Genomic DNA, 19,136 nt, shown 5'->3' with positions numbered 1-19,136 from the left:
GTTATAAATTGGTACTCTACGCAAGGAGATGAATTATAATTACAAGGGCGATTAGAGACTTAGGCATCAAACACCAAGCTTTCGAAGAGCCGAAAGTAGTGTTTAGTATTAGAGGCCTAAAAAGACAACACACAGGCAAACTTTCTGGGGTTGGCTTCTTTGCAATATGGAATGTGATTTGTGAGTCGGTTTTCTCATCATCTCCATGCTAGCTAGCCATTGCTAATGTCACCACTAGCAAATAATATTCTCTCTTTAGTATGGTGAGTTCAGCCATAAAGCATCGCCAGTGTAACAAAGGTAACATAGGGTACATCTGTCGGGATTTTATACTTTGAAAAATAAAAATCGAGGTTGTCTCGACCTGATATACTATGAAAAAAGGGAATAGAGTACAAGCAAACACACACTTTAACATACTCCCATTCTTGGAGAATGTAAGAAAAGACTAAAATTCAAACATTGTATAATGTGTCTAGGTTTTTGGATTCCCATGAATTTATCCTGCAATCCACGGTAGAGTTGTTAATCAAGGGTTTTGGATTCATCCAACTCCATTAGATGTTATTTTACAAAGGTAATCAATAGAAAATAACGTAGAACAACAATTATCTCACTAAAAATTAAAAAACTCCAATATGATGTTGGGGGAGTTATTTACAACGATGGCAACTCAGCGGAAGGCATAAATTTCATGTTTAATTTGAAAAGCTCTGTGAATCAGCTCAGTTGTACAACAATTCAGAAGCACAAAAACTCACCAAAATGAACTCTACCAGTACTATAAGAAATTTACAGGATGTTTTGCTAGTCTTATACATTGGATAATCATGTACTCCTGCTTTTAATTTGACCTCTTCCGTAATTCCACGACATCAAAATAAGAGCAAGCCTAGAAAGGGTGAAAAAACTGTACACAAGATGAAGAACAAAGGCCGGGGAGGGGGGTCACATGATGAAGCTCTTTTTAGAAAATAAAAAATTCTGCCCATGGAAGGACAATGCATGCCTTCCAAGTGCCAACAAGAGGAGCAGCATAACTTTTTGGCTGAAACATTTCAGCAGACGTATGTATCATGTCTAACTTTTCATCTTATGAAACTTGATCCTGCTTGCCATTCGATTCAGATGTTGTCACGACAGGAGGTTTAGCTAGACCAGTTTGTGCTGGAGGAGCTGTCAGTGCATATGTCAACCTGGATGAAGAATTTTCAATCAAACCAGCAACTCCAGCAGCTGCAGATTGGGCATTTGAAGGGAGAAATAAATCATGTCTCTGATCTTTATAAGCACTCCAAACCTGCAAGTTTAAGTTTGATCACAAACTTGGCTTCATTAGATCCAACTTACGACCTCTCACTTACAACAATCTCTTAACACTTTTTATGATAGTAAGAATTGGTCCCGAATACATGTAACTCAGGCACAGTGCACAAACAGCCATTTTTAACACCACTCCTTAAATTTCAGCCGTTTTTTAAGTACTTTCAAAATGGCCAAGTGTTTTGTTAGTAAATTATATGTTGACAAAGTTATCCCACCAAACAATAGTACTGCTTTTCTTCTTCCTCTCTTCTTCAGCCACCTGCTTCTAATAAATGTCTAAAACTAGGATAAATGACTTATTTCTTCTACTGATTCAAATTCTCAAAAGAAACGACTTCACTCAGTGTTTTTCTTCTTTGCTTTCAGCATTTTTTTTCTTTATATCAAACAATTATATACATACAAGAACCTTTTTGCACAATCTTTATATTAGATTATCAGTAAAAAGAAATGAAACACGAGACTCTTGGACGTGGTTGTACTCATGAGCAAATGACTAAGATGTTTGGATAATACCTGAGTAAAAGTTGAAAAAAATCAAAGTTCTGAAATTTACACCACCAGACGCAAACTTCAGGAAATGGTTTGCATTATCACAAATGAATTTCAGGATACAATGTCCTGAAATTTGCATAGTTAACTTCTGGAAATAGTTTGCATTTTCACAAGTGAACATGACACTATGTCCTGAAGTTTGGACTGTTACATGTCAACCTTAGGACACTCAGTTCGAACTGTTGGATACTTTTACAAAAGGAAAAAGAGTAGATTGCCAAGATCACAAAGGTCTCAACTGATATCAGTTCATAAATTTCTTCACAGTATCCGTAAGTTTGAACCGTGAAATTTGGACTTCATAACATCAAGTCCTAAATTTTGAGTTGTGACTTTCAAACTTTGGGAAATTATGTCCTGAATTTTGAGTTGTGAAATTCTAGCTTCAGGACACAATTATTATTTTTTGATGACAAGGGAAACCTGCAGCCGCTACCCTTTGGGTGTGCACGGCGTAAGACCCCACTCCTATGCAATAGCTTGCAAGCCACATAGGAGAGGTAACCCGCACTAGGCAAACCTGGTGCGACGAGCTCGACCCAGAAGGCAAACCCCTTGCTTTCGCCGGCAAGGGGTTTCAAACTTGAGACCTCCAACATGGAAGTTCCAAGCCCAAACCACTGGGCCACCCCGAAGGGTCACAATTTTTATTATCATTATTGTTATTATTGATAACCGTGGTGTTTGCGCACCTCTACCTTCAGGACACAATTTTGAATCTTTGAATTTTAATTACAGTACTGCAATATTCATTATTATGCGAATTACCACCACACATGTATTAGTTAGACATACCATAAATTATAACAAAATAGTAATTCAAATTCGACATTTTCTATGCAGCCACGAACCCAGATGGGCTGGTGTGGATGAAGATGCAACTGTCTTTTGCAATCCAGAAGGGGAAGAGGGTAATATGGAAACAATGGCTCTAGTAGGAGTAGTGATAAGTTTTGCTAGAGAAAATGATCAATGGATATGAATGAAAACTGGATTCGGGTTGGTTAGGTATTTTCTCTGGTAGAATGCATATGTGTCTATGCTTTTGATAATTTCCCCAATATTCCAATGGAATGAGTTGTCTGTGGGACTAATATCTCAAATAACCTCAAACAAGGTCCAACTTCAAACAAGCTTACAACTCCAGAATATAAAGTTTTATGTGGTGAATTACCTATCAAATGAAAGATCCTCCAGTCTAGTTTACAACGCTCCAAACTGTTTACCATTTGGACCTTCCTACAAGGAGTTATAATCATTCCAGGGGGACGTAGCAAAACAGCCAACTACCGTGGCCAACGGTTCCAATCGTGCCAAAATGCCCTGATTGTTCCCAGAGAGTCCCCTGCTGTGACCAAGTCCAGTATGTTGGATTCAAGGCTCAAGGACAAGCCCTAACCATGGCCATAGGTTGGATCCATGGTTGACCCCTAATATTTTTACGGTTGCGAAGAGAGACAAAGGGCATATGTTTTGGTCATGTCTTTGAAGGTTCTCTCCCCTCTCTATACCTCCAACTCCTTCCACGTTTATTAACACCTCCTACTCCTGGAACCGAATTTTTTTTTTAAAATCTTCTCAAGAACTCAAGTGAAGGATTTGGCTAGGATTTCTTCCTAGAGGTAAGCCTACACCCCTTATCTCAGATGCATGATAGTGTGATTACTATTTAAATGTAGAGATTTATGTGATGGTGATTGGAAGCCAAAAGTTCTTGGATTGAAAAAAGTTCTTGGATTGAAATTGATGAATGTTGTAGAGATTGGGGGAGTGATTTAATAGTGGATAGGTTGATTGGGAGTTAATTGTTGGACATGTATGTGTTGAAAGAAGTAGAACCTAAGCATGATTGTAGTGCCATTGTCGGAATATAGAAAAGTTGTTGGATGAAAGAAACACCATTGATCTTTCTCAAAAAAAAAAAAAAAAAAAAAAAAACACCATTGATGAACGATGGGGAATGATGCACACTGCTTGATGAAATGCATAAATGACTCAAAAACCAGTGTTGTCAAAGGCACACGTAAGCCCTGAAAAGAGGCTCAAAAAGTGTTGAGCTCTTCACCTAGCTTAATGTGCACTTCGGTGTCGTCATCAAGGTTCTAAGACATACTCTTCCTTGCCAATGAACCTCTTTTAAAGAGACGACACTAAACAATTGATATTTCACTTTATTGTAATTATTTTTCAATTTCATTGTTTATATTTGTCATTCATGCTTATAAATTGTTAGTCTTGGACTAAACATATATATTTGTATTTTCCTCCCTATAACCTTTTTCATTTAAGTCCACACTTTATTTTGCACTTAAAGTCCCAACGAACCTTAAAGAGTTTTTTGCTCTTTATTTTGCACTTAAGGTCCAAACGAACCTTAAGATTGTGAGCCAAAGATTTATTAGGTATGCACAAGCATGTTCCAAGCGATTCTAAATTAACCTTATAGCAACAAGTCAATTTCTGCTCCTTTCCTCTAATTCTAGATAAATTTATTCATTCTTAACAATTGCAGAGTAACATCCAGAACTAAAGAATTGAGTTCAGTACATGGGGGAAAGCCTCAGAATTTTGAAAAAGTTGTGAACAATAACAAACTGGAATGACAAGCACAAACTGTTTACGTGTTTGGAACTTACATCGGAAGCATTTAGTATCTCACGAACTTTAGTACAATGGGCCCCTTCTGCGGCAAAAGCATGCAAAACCTGGACAAGTATTTTTAACACTAGTTAGTAATGGATATCACAAAATATACAACTGGCAAAAACATGCAAAGAGTGGGGATGGTTAAACATGCCTTCACAGCAATAAAATTCTTCAGATACTCAACATTTCAATAGCAAGTGCACTATACACAGAATATATTTATCCACTAATGTACAGTCAACAAGTCCATAGGCAATAGTGAAGTGTTATAGGAAGTTGTCGTTTAATCACATAAAGTGAGAACACGAGGCGACAGGTACTCACTTCAAGAGTACATTTACAGTTTTGACCAGCAACATTTACAGAGGGTGAACCTATCCAATCTGTAAATGCTGCTGCACCACTTTTTCTTCAGCCACTTGTTTTTCGGCTAAAAACTCCTCAAGCTGCTGCTGCTTTTCTCAACAAAAGAATCCTCAAGCTGCTGAGGTGTTCTTTTTTATTCTTCCTTGCCATTTTTTTTGTTTTTCTTCTTCTTCTTCTTCTTCTTCTTCTTCTGTGTTTTAATCTTTTGTTGCTCTTAAATTTTAACAGACTGAATTGATATAGCTGCATTTTGATTCTTTCATGAAGTCGATTTTCAGTGGATTTTTTTCAATTAAAATAGCTGAAAATTTTAGTTCTTTTGCTCTTGTGAGAAATATATACGAAAAATATTATTGAATTGTGTATCTAAATAGTTACATTGAGACCCTATTTATAGACACTACATTGGAATCCTTTTCCAACTAGGATTCCTATTCTTATTCCTATTCCTATTCCTATTCTTATTTCTATTCTAAGTAGGAAATACTTATTTCTATTCTAACACTCCCCCTCAAGCTGGTGCATACAAATCATATGTACCTAGCTTGTTACAGATGTAATTAATACGAGGACATGTGAGGGACTTGGTGAAGATATCTGCAAGCTGATCATTTGACTTCACAAATTTCGTAACAATATCTCCCGAGAGTATCTTTTCTCTGACAAAGTGACAGTCAATCTCAATGTGCTTAGTCCTTTCATGAAACACTGGATTTGATGCGATATGAAGAGCCGCTTGATTATCACACACAAGTTCCATCTTATCAACTTTGCCAAATTTTAGTTCTCCCAGCAACTGTTTGATCCAAACTAGCTCACAAGTTGCTGTCGCCATTGCTCGATATTCTGATTCTGCACTAGATCGAGCAACCACATTCTGTTTCTTGCTCTTCCACGACACCAAATTACCTCCTACTAAAACACAATATCCGGATGTCGAACGTCTGTCAGAGGGTGATCCTGCCCAATCAGCGTCTGTATATCCAATGATATGCTCATGGCCTTGATCCTCAAAGAGTAGTCCTTTACCGGGAGCTGACTTTATATATCGCAGAATACGAACAACTGCTTCCCAATGACTATCACAAGGGGAAGTCATAAACTGACTTACAACACTCACAGGAAAAGAGATGTCAGGTCTAGTCACTGTGAGATAATTCAACTTTCCAACAAGTCGTCTATACCTTTCAGGATTACTAAGTGGCTCCCCCTGTCCTGGAAGAAGTTTAACATTCGGATCCATAGGAGTGTCAACAGGTCTACATCCCATCATCCCTGTCTCCTCAAGAATGTCTAAGGCATACTTGCGCTGAGAAATAACAATACCTGATCTAGACTGAGCAACCTCAATACCTAGAAAATACTTCAATCTGCCAAGGTCTTTAGTTTGGAAGTGCTTAAAGAGATGTTGCTTCAAATCGGTGATACCATCTTGATCATTACCGGTGATAACAATATCATCAACGTAAACAACCAAATAGATACATCGACTTGGTGCAGAATGCCGATAAAACACAGAGTGATCAGCTCCACTACGAGTCATGCCAAACTCCTGAATTACTGTGCTGAACTTCCCGAACCAAGCTCGAGGAGACTGTTTTAGACCATAGAGTGACCTGCGCAATCGACATACAAGGCTACTAGACTCCCCCTGAGCAACAAAACCAGGTGGTTGCTCCATATAGACTTCTTCCTCAAGATCACCATGCAGAAAAGCATTCTTAATGTCCAACTGATGAAGAGGCCAATGACGAACGGCAGCCATAGATAGAAAAAGACGAACAGATGCAATTTTAGCCACAGGAGCGAAAGTGTCACTATAATCTAGCCCAAATATCTGAGTATACCCTTTGGCAACAAGGCGAGCCTTAAGTCGATCAACCTGACCGTCTGGACCAATTTTGACTGCATAAACCCAACGACAACCAACAGTAGATTTACCTGCAGGAAGGGAGACAAGCTCCCAAGTACCACTCTTATGTAAAGCAGACATCTCATCAACCATAGCCTGCCTCCATCCAGAATGAGAAAGTGCTTCACCTGTAGTCTTAGGAATGGAAATAGAGGACAAAGACGACACAAATGCATAATGGGGTGATGATAGACGATGATAACTTAAGAAGGTATAATGTGGGTTAGTATTTCGAGTGGATCGTATACCTTTTTGAAGTGCAAGCGGTTGGCTAGGAGGAGGCAAGTCCGCAGTAGGAGCAGGGTCTGGCGCATGACATGAATCATCTGGGACTAGGGTTGGACGTGGACGGCGATGATAAGTTAGTAGTGGTGGCACTACAACTGGAGATGTAGAAGTAACCGTAGATTCCACAAAGGTTGGCACAGGTAAAACCTGAGGTATGGGTAAGACCATAGAGACATCAGGATGATCAGAAGATGTATAGTAAGGCTGAGACTCAAAAAATGTAACATCAGCAGACATAAGGTATCGATGAAGATCATGTGAATAACAACGATACCCTTTTTGGACTCGAGAGTAACCAAGAAAGACACATTTGAGGGCACGAGGAGCTAATTTATCTTTTCCTGGGGCTAAGTTATGAACGAAGCATGTGCTCCCAAAGACACGAGGAGGGATAGGATAGAGATGTGACTGAGGAAACAGTATGGAATGGGGAACCTGATTCTGAATAGAAGAAGAGGGCATTCTATTTATCAAATAACAAGACGTAAGAACTGCATCTCCCCAAAAACGCAATGGAACATTGGATTCAAGGAGAAGAGTACGAGCGGTCTCAATAAGATGCCGATTTTTTCTTTCAGCTACACCATTTTGTTGAGGGGTGTATGGACAAGTAGTCTGGTGAATAATGCCTTGGTGAGTCATAAACTCCCGAAATTGGGAGGATAAGTATTCTAAGGCATTATCACTACGAAAAGTACGAATAGAAACACCAAACTGATTTTGTATTTCAGCAAAGAAACTTTTGAAAATAGAAAATAACTCAGAACGATCTTTCATTAAGAAAACCCAAGTACATTTTGAATAATCATCAATGAAACTAACAAAATAACGAAATCCTAAGGTGGAACTGACTCTACTAGGACCCCAAATATCAGAATGAACTAATGAAAAAATAGACTCTGAACGACCCTCAGTACTACGAGAAAACGTAGCACGAGTGTGTTTCCCAAGTTGACACGACTCACAATCTAATGTGGATAAACTAGACAAACTAGGCACCATCTTTTGCAGTTTGGATAGACTCGGATGTCCCAAACGTTTGTGAATTAAATCTGGGGAATCTGTAACGGAGCATGCTGCTAAGGAATTTGAAGAGGTAAGATAGTAAAGGCCTTGTGATTCATGTCCTGTTCCAATCATCTGTCCCGTACTGCGGTCCTGCATGAGAAAAAAATCATCGAAAAAAGTTATGCTACAATGTAGGGCTTTCGTCAAACGACTAACAGATGCTAGATTAAAAGGAGAACCAGGGACATAAAGAACAGAGTCTAGGGTGACAGAAGATAGGGGTTTGGCTTTTCCAACCCCTTTTGGTTTGGTTTGGATCCCATTGGCTAAAGTAATAGCTGGAAGAGATTGTGAATAAACAATATCGGATAAAAGTGATTTATTACCAGAGATATGATCAGAAGCCCCAGAGTCCATGACCCATGTTCCAAGAGTACTAGATTGCGACACACAAGCAAAAGAATTACCCGCAACAGAGACATCAGGTTGTGCAACCGAAACTACTTGTGGAGACGTTTGCTTATTTGCACGATACTGAAGGAACTCTGAGCAATATGAGCATTATTGGATGGTTGATTAGGTTGAGCACCATATGCTACTGGTGGAGATGTCTGTTTACTTGCGCGATTTCGAAGGAACTCATTATATTCCTTTAGAACAATAGGATCATAACTGGGTGGTGGACCATGCAAAATATAACATATATCACGAGTGTGTCCAGGCTTATGACAATGACTACACTTGGATCGAGGTTTCCCAAAACGCCCTCCTCCTCGCCGATTCTCCATAGATTGATATGTACGCTTTTCAAAGGTTTGAGATGCAAGAATAGATGAGTCAACAGTGGGTGATGAAACTACCTTGTGACTGGGAGGTGCCGCAAGACGAAGGAGACGAGAGAATAATTCATCGATTGTAGGAACTGTAGGGCTAGCTAAAATCTGATCACGTACAGAATCATGATCAGGAGGAAGTCCAGCAAGAGTAAGAACTAGAAACAATGTTTGTCTGTGTTCTTGTTGTTTTTCCACATTCGTAGTAACTGGCATTAATGTGTCAAATTCCTCCATGACTGCCTGTACCTGTCCTAAGTAAGTAGACATATCGGATTCTTGTTTCTTTAAGTTGGTCAATCGAGATATCACATCATAGAATCGAGATATGTCATTAGTGTATAAAGCACGAGCCTTTTCCCAAACTGTATAACACGTCTGGAATGGGCGAAACAAGGGCATCAACTTGAAATCAATAGAACGCCATAGGAGACTACATAATTGAGCATCTACTTTCTCCCATTGTGCTTTGGCTTTTGCATCTTCCTCACTAGTCTTTGCCTTTACATCTACCTCATAAGCCTTGTTCGTTAAGTGATCTTGGACACCTTGACCCTTGCACCACAACTCAACCGAGGAAGCCCAAGATAAATAGTTTGAACTTCCCAATAAAAGTTCTGAAGTGATTATAGGGCTAGAACTTCCAATCCCCATATTTTTGGAACCAAAAACATCACACCCAAAAGACATTATGCTAAATTTGTCTCGGAAAATTCAAATCTCGAAGAAAAGTCGCCGGAAACTGCCTGGAAATAGCTGGAACTCTAATTCCGGCGATCGGATCTGGTCAAAAACAGTATGGGCCTGGTCGGATTGGCTGGACGACCCCAACTGTCAAAAAAATCTCAAAAAAATATGATCAGAAAAGCCCTCACGCGCCGGCGCGTGAGACAGATCTCGCCGGAAACTGCCACCTCCGATAGGCGCGTGAGAGCGCGTGGGGTGGTGTTTTCCGGTGGTTTTGGCTGGGGTTTGGTCGCGGGGGCTTTCCGAGCCTCGTGGTGGTGTTAGTTTTCGCACAACACCCACAGAAAGAAAAAAGTATAACAAAATCAGACCCAACAGTCACCGGAAATTGACATAGACATACGGTGACTTGTTTGTTCTCACCAATGCTCTGATACCATGTGAGAAATATATACGAAAAATATTATTGAATTGTGTATCTAAATAGTTACATTGAGACCCTATTTATAGACACTACATTGGAATCCTTTTCCAACTAGGATTCCTATTCTTATTCTTATTCCTATTCCTATTCTTATTTCTATTATAAGTAGGAAATACTTATTTCTATTCTAACAGCTCTTAACAAATTGTAAATGACATCACAAGATCAAAAGAAAGACCCGGCTTGGACATATGTACATGAAGTGAGCGAGACCAAGAAGATCTCAGTTAGATGTCTCTTTTGTACCAAGATTTTAAAAGGGGGAATTAATCATCAATAAATTCATGTCATCAGTAGTAACCCCAATGTCACAGCTTATCCAAAATGCCAGGCACATGGGAAGGAAGGCTTGAAAAAGTTCACGGATAGACATATTGAGTGAAAAACTCAAATGCAACATCAACAAGTGCACAGTTTTGATGATGAGGATGGTAAAATGGAAAATGGTGAAGCTAATAAGTTGTTGCTTCCTAAAAAATGAGGAAGGGGGCAAAAATTGTCTTCAAGTTGTGGATCTACCAGTAAGACTAAAGGTCCTATAGATTGTTATTTCCCACAAAATCCAGGACATGGGGCAAAGAAAAGTGGTAATCCTCAAAATGTTGCCAAGGAGATTGAAGGGATCGTGCAGTTACAACTTTTATAAGATAAATGTATGATGCAGGGCTCCCCTTCAATTGTGTCAATCAAACCGACGCCTTTGGAGCCTTCATTGAGGCTGTTGGCCAGTTTGGTCCAAGAATGAAGCCCACCGCTTATCATGAAGTTAGAGGTACTTTTTTTTTTTTGATAAAGATAAAGTTGTATTCATCAGCATTAAGGATATGCTGGAGACCTCCAAAAATTGGTTTCCAACAAGAGAAAAAACAAAAAGGCTAAATAGATTACAAAGTGCCTATAAAATCCAAAATTTGTGCAGCTTCTTCTATCCCTTCCTCTTTACAGCAAAAATAAAAAGTAGTCAAGCAGTTCCATTTGACTTTCTCTATTGAATTAGCTTTGTTATCATAGCATCTGCTATTTCTTTCTTTCCAAATACACCACCAAATGCATGATGGTATTATACTCCACCACAAAAAAAGTGGAAGACACAAAAAAAGAAATTGTGGAAGATCATAAAGTAGAATGGAACAAATATGGATGTTCCATATGATGGATAAGTGGACAGCAAGAAATTAAAAAATGATCGTCAATGCGTTGGTAAATTCTCCAAAAAGTAATTTGTTTCTTGAATAAATTGATGTTAGTGACTTTTCTACAGATTCCATCAAAATGATCTCCTTGTTTGAGAATACTACAGAGAAAATTAGAGCAAAGAACATTCTTAAGGTTATTACAGAGAATGCTAGGGAAAACGCTAAAGCGAGTGATATGTTGAAGGGAGTGTACCTGCATATTTATGGAGTTCATTTTATAAATTTGCTGTCAGTGACATTTTCAAGGAAATACCCTTCAATACAGATTCCACTCGGGCAGTTAGAGTGCATTCTTACATTGTTCAAACATCTTTATTATCAAACATGACGAAGAACCTTTTGAAATAATATTGTTCATGCTTTCAAAATAAGTGGTTCTTCTATTAAAGTACTTCATTTTGTTTGGTGGATGGGGAGCAAAAACCACCACTTGGCTACATTTATGAAGCTATGGGTAGGGCTAACAAGGAAATTCAAGAGTCGTTTAATGACGAGCTGAATATAAAGAGGTGGTCGGATCAACTTCACCAATCTTTGCATGTAGCTAGGAATGTTCTAAACCAGGAACTGTTCTACACTTCTACTAATACAGTTGAATAATGGAAGCATTATGGTTGCTCCACTCCAAAGTTACAAAAGTTTGCCATCAAAGTTTGATGTCTAACTTGTAGCTTATGAGGATGTGAGAGAATTGGAGTATGTTTGAACATGTAAGAAGAAAGATTTAGTAATGATAACTAAATTATATCTCAATTGTTCTAACTCCTACTAATTACTTGCCACAACTTCATTGCAGATTCATAACAAGAAGAAGAATAGATTCACCCTAAAGAGCCTCAATGATCAAGTGTTCATTTTTTATATAATACAATAGAATATTGAGGCGCCGTAACAACACTCGCAATGTCATTGATCCAATTTGTTTGGATAATATTGGTGAGGCTAATGAATGGCTAATTGGAGTCTCACTGAAACTCATGCAGATGAAGAAGTATTTGATGGGGATTCTAATTTCACTAGGGGGTTGATGTTGCGGAGGCAAGTGGAACTGGGGAGAGCTTTTATGGTTTAAGAGGGAGTACATCATGTTCAAGCTCACATAGGAGGAGAAAGAAGTAGTTATGAGTTTATCCTTAATTGATGAAAAAAACGAGGAGAAATATAATGATGATGATGATAGAATTAGATATTTTGACAATCTTGTAGAAGAATAGGATGTTGATCTATTTATGGTTTAGTTTTGATTTTAATTGTCCTATGGAAAATTTTGTACAGTCTATTTTTTAGTTTTTAAATTGAACATTTGTTATGTATTCGTCTCTGGGAAAAAATTTAAAAAAAAGGCCGCACGTAATCTTTCTTCCCAATGAGCCCTAAAAAATTGCACTTCACTTTGAGGAAGAAGTGATTTGCTTTCATGCTTTAAGCAAAGTGAGGCCTTGTCGCTTCACGCTCTCAAAAACGCTGCAATAGTGAAAGATTTAAGTCCTAAGAAAGGCTTTCTCAAATGCAAGAACTTTATTTAGGAAAACCAACTAAGAAGTTCATTCCACAGTGATCATATCATTAATTGACTTTTACAGGCTTACAAAGCATGAACCAAAACGGACAGAATCATCAAGCACCGGTCATTGCCTGTTATGAGATGACACAGGAAGTACTACCAGATACTTAAAACAAGATAAAGTAGACTACAGATCATGCAAATCAAGTAACAGTAATAAGACACACTGACCTCAACTGCAAGCACCCTGCCAATGGATGCTTCAGACTCATTCCACTGCATCTGGGAGTGAAGTCCATTTCTTCCTCCAGCCCTCCAATCAAGAAGGCCCAGGAGTACTTCAACAAGTCCAACCCTATATAAAAGAAAGCAATTTGAGTGTAGGTAAGATAGTGAGGAAGAAGGAAGGGTACAAAGAATATCCTTTTCAGACTGAATAAATTCGTTAATTTTGTTGGAAATCTATGATAAAAAAAAAAAATAACACCCACACAATTTCTAAAAGATAAACAGAGGATACTTTTTAAGTGCCAAGCAAACCATAAAAGTATATACTAAGAGCATTTTCTAAAAGATACACTGAGAACACTTTTTAAGTGCCAAGCAAACCATAAAAATACCACCAAGGACAGTTCAGAGTTTGCTAATCTTGCACCCAACAGTGTGACCACTTAGCCAATGGAGTGAGTTGAAACCATGAGGTCTTAGGTTCAAATCATAGCAGAGGCAAACACACTAGGTGATTTTTAGAGCATAACTTGGGGAGTAAAGGTGACAAACATTGGGGATCAAGGAAGAACATTGAGGTAACATTTTCAGACCTTCTTTGATCCTTATAACATGTTTGGATCATGAATTCTACACCAAAATAGGTTTCTTGCCTTGGGGATAGATTTGGGGATAATTCTCAATTGACCATCGATTTCCAATCAAAATAAGATTTTGATTATGGATTAGGAATCCTAGTCATGGGATTTGCAGGAACATAAAACTTATCAAATTCTGAGTCCGTTGATCAGGTGGTGAGTCCATTTGGATTGACTTAAAAAAAAGTAGCTTTTAAGTCAAAAATAAAAAGTTAAAACTAAAATGACTTTTACGTCAAAAAATAAAAAATAGGGGAAGCTTACTTTTGGTTTTTTAACTTATTTTAAGTCATTTTTTGACTTATTTTAAGTTGTTTTTATTTTTGCCAAACTCTTTTGGAAGTCAAAAACTGACTTAAAAGTAGGTTTGACCCACTTTTAAGCCAATCCAAACACCCTCTTAACTTGGTATTGAAAAATGAATCAAACCTCTGTATATGCGTAGTTTCTCTTCAAGATTTGACTTGGAGCATAGATTTGGACTCCTCAAGGTGAGGACAACCTGTTGAACTGTTTGGGCAGATTCAGTGCAGGTTGACCTTAAGTAGACCTGATCTATCAAACTTTGACATTGACCAGGATCCCGAAAATGGCTATTCCGAGGTTTTTGATCGCTCTGAGCATGATTTTGAATAGATGGAGGCCATTGGAGCTCAATTAGATCAGTTTGAGCATTCAAGTGAAGTAAGGGTTGCCGTTTCCGAGGCAAGTTAAACTTCAACTCTAAGTTTGCTTGCTTTTCCTGTAAAGCATGTTATATGTGTTGCTTACAACAACAACATACCCGGTGAAATCCCACTAAGTGGGGTCCTAGGGTGTGTTTTCACACGATTTGAATCTCCTAGCAGATTCAGTGTTATTATGTTATTGCTTAGCTGTTTCACATGATTTATCGTTCGTTTAGTTTATGAAGTTTATTGAATCTTCCCATGATAATGTTTAGCTTGTCTTGTCATTCATTCAGTTCTCAAAAGTTATGCTGCATCTTCTGTGATAATTGATTAGTTTTTTAGCATGCCTTATCATTACAACAGTAGAGCATACATTGCCTGACCATGATGATGTCATCAGCCAGTAGTAGTGCCAGAATTACAGAGACCTGGGCAACATACATAGTCCATAGACTGTGACAAGTCTATAACCGTGAGACTAGTGCTCCAGAGGACGGGGTAAAACACTGTTTTGAAAGGTGTGTGGCGTGGTGAAGCATGAGATTATCGCTTTTCTGGATTGAGGCGAGAAAGGCGACAAGGCACCACTGAGGCGCTGATGCAACTTGACGCGACGCTTTTCTTTTCAAATAACAGGATAAAAATCACAACTTAATTTAGGATTTTTGGTCAGACCCTGTCACACAGCTCTTGTTTTTTTTCTCCATTACAGTTGCAGCCCTTCTTCCTTCAGGAATTTTCTTTTCTTTCTTTCTTCTACTTCTTTCTTTTCTTTCTTTCTTCTTTCTTCTACTTCTTCCTTTTGTTTCTCTTTTCCCGGTCGACAGAACCTCTGTCTTCTTCTCTTTTTCAGGCAGAACAGAACCTCTGTTTCTTCCTTTTTCTGTTCAGTTTTTTTAATTTTCATTGTTCTTTTTAATTCAGTTTTTTTATTTTCATTGTTCTTTTCAATTCAGTTTTTGTTGCATAATAATTTATACATCAACTCTTTTTGCCTTTAAACAGTAAATTTCAATGGCATCATCTAGTGGTAGTGGTTTTTGAATTGAAATATTTGCTAATATGTTATTGCCATTGAGGTTTTGGTAATCCATATATGTAAATTTATTATTTTATCTTTTTTGTATTAATTGGTGCTTCACTTCAAAAAGTTCACCTCTCGCCTTAGTGAAGCAGGCCCTTGTCGTGGTTTGATGCCTCGCGCCTTCCAAAACACTGGTAAGACATGAGAAGAGACATTCCATATCCCATGAGCAGTTATCAAATCATGTTTTACTTTGTTCTTTCTCGCAACCATAAAAGTTCACCCCAAATACATTGCTTAATTTGATGATGTTTTGACACACCCAAATTGATGTATCAAAATCTCAATCTTTCACTTCCTTTTCATCTTATACTTCCTTCCCTCTTTCATAATAGGTTCTCTATCATAGTTCTTGTACTCTCAGAAGAGGTGAGAAAGAGTTAGCCGCTAACTCTTCATTAAAAAGATCAAGTCTAGGCCCTAGTATTAACTCCTGCAGTGTCATATCTTCCGAAATGCATTGGGCCAAAGTGTGCAGGCCCAGTTCCTTCTTACTAATACCCAGTCCTATTTCCTGTATTGTGGTCACTGTTGAAACCCTCTTCTCACATGATGAGCCACGTGTGAGTTCAAGTATTTTCGCATTTGAAATAGCCTACAGTCCAAAGAGTCCATCTTATACGGCACTGGTTCTCATGTGTGGCTCACACCACTTAAATAGAGAAAATAACCCCTTCAAATCCCACTGTCACCACTTCCGAAACTGAATCTCCATCCCCTCTCACCTCTAAATTCCGTCTCCTCTCCTTTGTTTCTACCAGGCACCACAATGATCACCGACTTCTCTGAACACCTTCTGAGACCATAAAGTAATTGAGAGTCATACTAGCCTAGTCCTCGCTTGGTTCACCTTATCGAATTTCAAGGTAGAACCTACTATCTCACCATTGCATATGAAACTTATGATGAAAGACAATTTAAAATAGGTTCACTCATCTACCTTCTTTTGGCTTGTGAGAAATATTAGAAAAGAATATTATTGAATTGTGTATCCACATTATTACATTGAGACCCTATTTACAGACACTATTATAATTATTTTCCAAATAGGATTCTATATACTATTCCTATTCATATTCCTATTATACGTAAGATTGCGTATACTATTATTGTTCTTATTGGCAAGTTGAACACTCAACTTCACAAAATTGGCAGTCAATCCCAATGGGCTTAGTCTTCTCATGAAATACTAGATTTGATGCATAATGTCGATAAAATACAGAGTGATAAATTCCTAAATTAAAGTGTTTAACTTCCCAAACCACGCTTGAGAAGATTATTTCAAACCATAGAGTGACTTACGTAATCGAAATACAAGGCTACTTAACTTCCCCGAAGTAACAAAATTAGGTAGTTGCTCCATATAAACTTATCCACAAGGCATCGAACATTGGAAAGTGCTCAAAATATGGTATAAAAAAATATATGGGCCGTTTTAAAATTAGTAGATGAGTCGACATTAAACAAGAAAGTCACTGAAAAATTGGCTGAAACATGTTCATGCGTCGGAGTACTAGATTTGATGGTTGAAAGTGGTCACAATCTGAGAAATAAAATTATATGGGTAGGGTCGGAATGATGGCACGATCCTACAAAGAAAGAGAACTATGGGTAGGGTTAGAATGATGGCACGACCCTATTGCAAAATAGAAATTATTTATGCAAGGATCGGAATGATGGCACGATCCTACAGAAAAATAGAAATTATAAGGGTAGGGTCAGAATGATAGCACAACCCTACACAAATAAGAAAGTAGTCACCAGAAAGAGCAGTGTTACGCCAATTAGATATGAAAAAGTAGTCATCGGAAAGACGGCATGGTGCTACACTAATCAGATATGAGGAAGTAATCACCGGAAAGATAGTACGGCGCTACACAAATAAAACATGAGAAAGTAGTTACCCAAATGATGTACAGTGCTACACAAATCAAATATGAGAAAGTAGTCATCGTCACCAGAAAGATACACGGTGACACTATTTTTGCTAACATAATTGTTGGCCAGACGAGTGGCATATATGGGTACTAGCCTCCCGCTGACAGTGGAAGCTCTTTGATTCTCTACCAAGATTGTAGAGGCTCTGATACCATGTGAGAAATATTGGAAAAGAATATTATTGAATTGTGTACCTATATTACTACATTGAGACCCTATTTATGGACACTACATTAGACTCCTTTTCCAACTAGGACACTATATTATAATCCTTTTCCAAATAGGATTCTCTATATTATTCCTATTCATATTCCTATTCTAAGTAGGATTGTATATACTATTATTGTTCCTATTCATATTCTAACATGGATAAACTTGCCAATAGCATTGGTTCAAAGCTGCACCCGGTGGACTATGTATCACTTACTCCTTTAGGGATCTATTATAACAAAAGAAAATATGACGACAACATATCTTTTCTTTTAAACTGGTAAAGAAAAAATTACGACAACATGTCAGAAAGCAAATTTTCATAAAATAGTACTAGATCAAGACTCAATCATTTGCAACACATTGCCAATTAGCATCATATGAGAAACAAGTCGTCCAACTTACTTTTCAGAACCAAACAGAATCTGTGACAATTCATTTTGTATAGGTGAAATTTGTGACAAGAAATTACCATAATTATATTCTGGAAAGCAATTAGTGCAACTCCAAGATATAGAAAACTAATTTCTAATTTGTACAAGCATAAGTACAAAATTAAGCAATTAGTGCAACTCCAAGATATAGAAGACTAATTTTTAATCTGTCAAGACTAAGTACGAAAACTAACTGTTCACTCCTCTACCTTCTTTTGGCCAAACCTAACAATAGCATTGGTTCAAAGCTGCACCTGGTGGACTATGCATCACTTAGAGCATGTTTGGATGGGCTTACAAGCATAAGCTAGGAATCCTAACTTATGGCTTTTGGCTTATTTTTGTTATTTTGGCTTAAAACAAGTGCTTAAAAGCACTTTATGGTTCAAGCCCCACACCATGCAAAGCGAAGCCCGGTATTTAAGTGGAGAAGGGTAGAGGGGCGGGACCATTATTCACCGAGTTTAGAAGGCTGTGATTGGTCCAAAGGGCAGGTCACAGACAGATTTCTCGGTTATCAAAAAAAAAAAAGCACTTTATTATCTTACTCAAACAAAGTGCTTAAATGTTATTTTAGCTTAAAAGCAATTAAAATAAGTCAATCCAAGCAGGCTCTAACTCCTTTGGGGATCTATTGTACCAAAAGAAAAAATGAAAACATATTATAAAGCACACTTCAATAAAATAGTACTTGATCAAGACTCGGTCATTTCCAACACCTTGCCTATAGCTTTCTATAAGAAAAACCTCCAATTTACTTTCAGAACCGAATAAAATCTGTGAAAGAGAATTATTATTTTTTGATGGTGAGATTTGTGACAAGAAATTATCTCAGTTATATTCTGAAAAGCAATTAGTACAACTCCAACATATAGAAAACTAATTTTTAATCTGTACGAATACTAACTTTCTACATAATCAAATTATGTACTCACTTGAGTCCCTGAGCAACCAACGCATCCCTAGCCCGGTTTCCAGCAACGACTACACGTTTTAATGTTTCAAGAGCTAGAATACTTCCACCTTGCCATCCAATAGCTTTCATCAGAAGGGGAACAACCTGAAACACCAAAGGCACAAATGACAATTAAAGCAGGACCTTGCAGCAAAGTATTTTGTTTTTAAGTA

At 37.8% G+C, this 19,136-nt stretch overlaps 1 protein-coding gene across 3 annotated transcripts in view; it reads right to left on the bottom strand.

Moving 5' to 3' along the window:
* Positions 1 to 757: 757 nt before the first annotated feature.
* LOC125828039 (dnaJ homolog subfamily C GRV2) overlaps positions 758 to 19,136 on the bottom strand; it is a 60,750-nt gene continuing 42,371 nt past the window's right edge. For all 3 annotated transcript variants that reach the window (XM_049507341.1, XM_049507342.1, XM_049507343.1), the window contains 4 exons: positions 18,944 to 19,068; positions 13,037 to 13,160; positions 4,518 to 4,586; positions 758 to 1,300 (listed from right to left, as the gene is read on the bottom strand). In XM_049507341.1, the coding sequence (XP_049363298.1) occupies positions 1,094 to 1,300; positions 4,518 to 4,586; positions 13,037 to 13,160; positions 18,944 to 19,068 (525 nt within the window). In that variant the 3' untranslated portion in view covers positions 758 to 1,093. The remainder of the gene's footprint in view (positions 1,301 to 4,517; positions 4,587 to 13,036; positions 13,161 to 18,943; positions 19,069 to 19,136) is intronic.

This window comes from Solanum verrucosum, unplaced genomic scaffold (genome assembly GCF_900185275.1).
Source record: "Solanum verrucosum unplaced genomic scaffold, falcon-dt-bn FXZP01000136.1, whole genome shotgun sequence".
Taxonomy (NCBI): Eukaryota; Viridiplantae; Streptophyta; class Magnoliopsida; order Solanales; family Solanaceae; genus Solanum; species Solanum verrucosum.
This window is presented reverse-complemented; position numbering and strand designations above follow the sequence as displayed.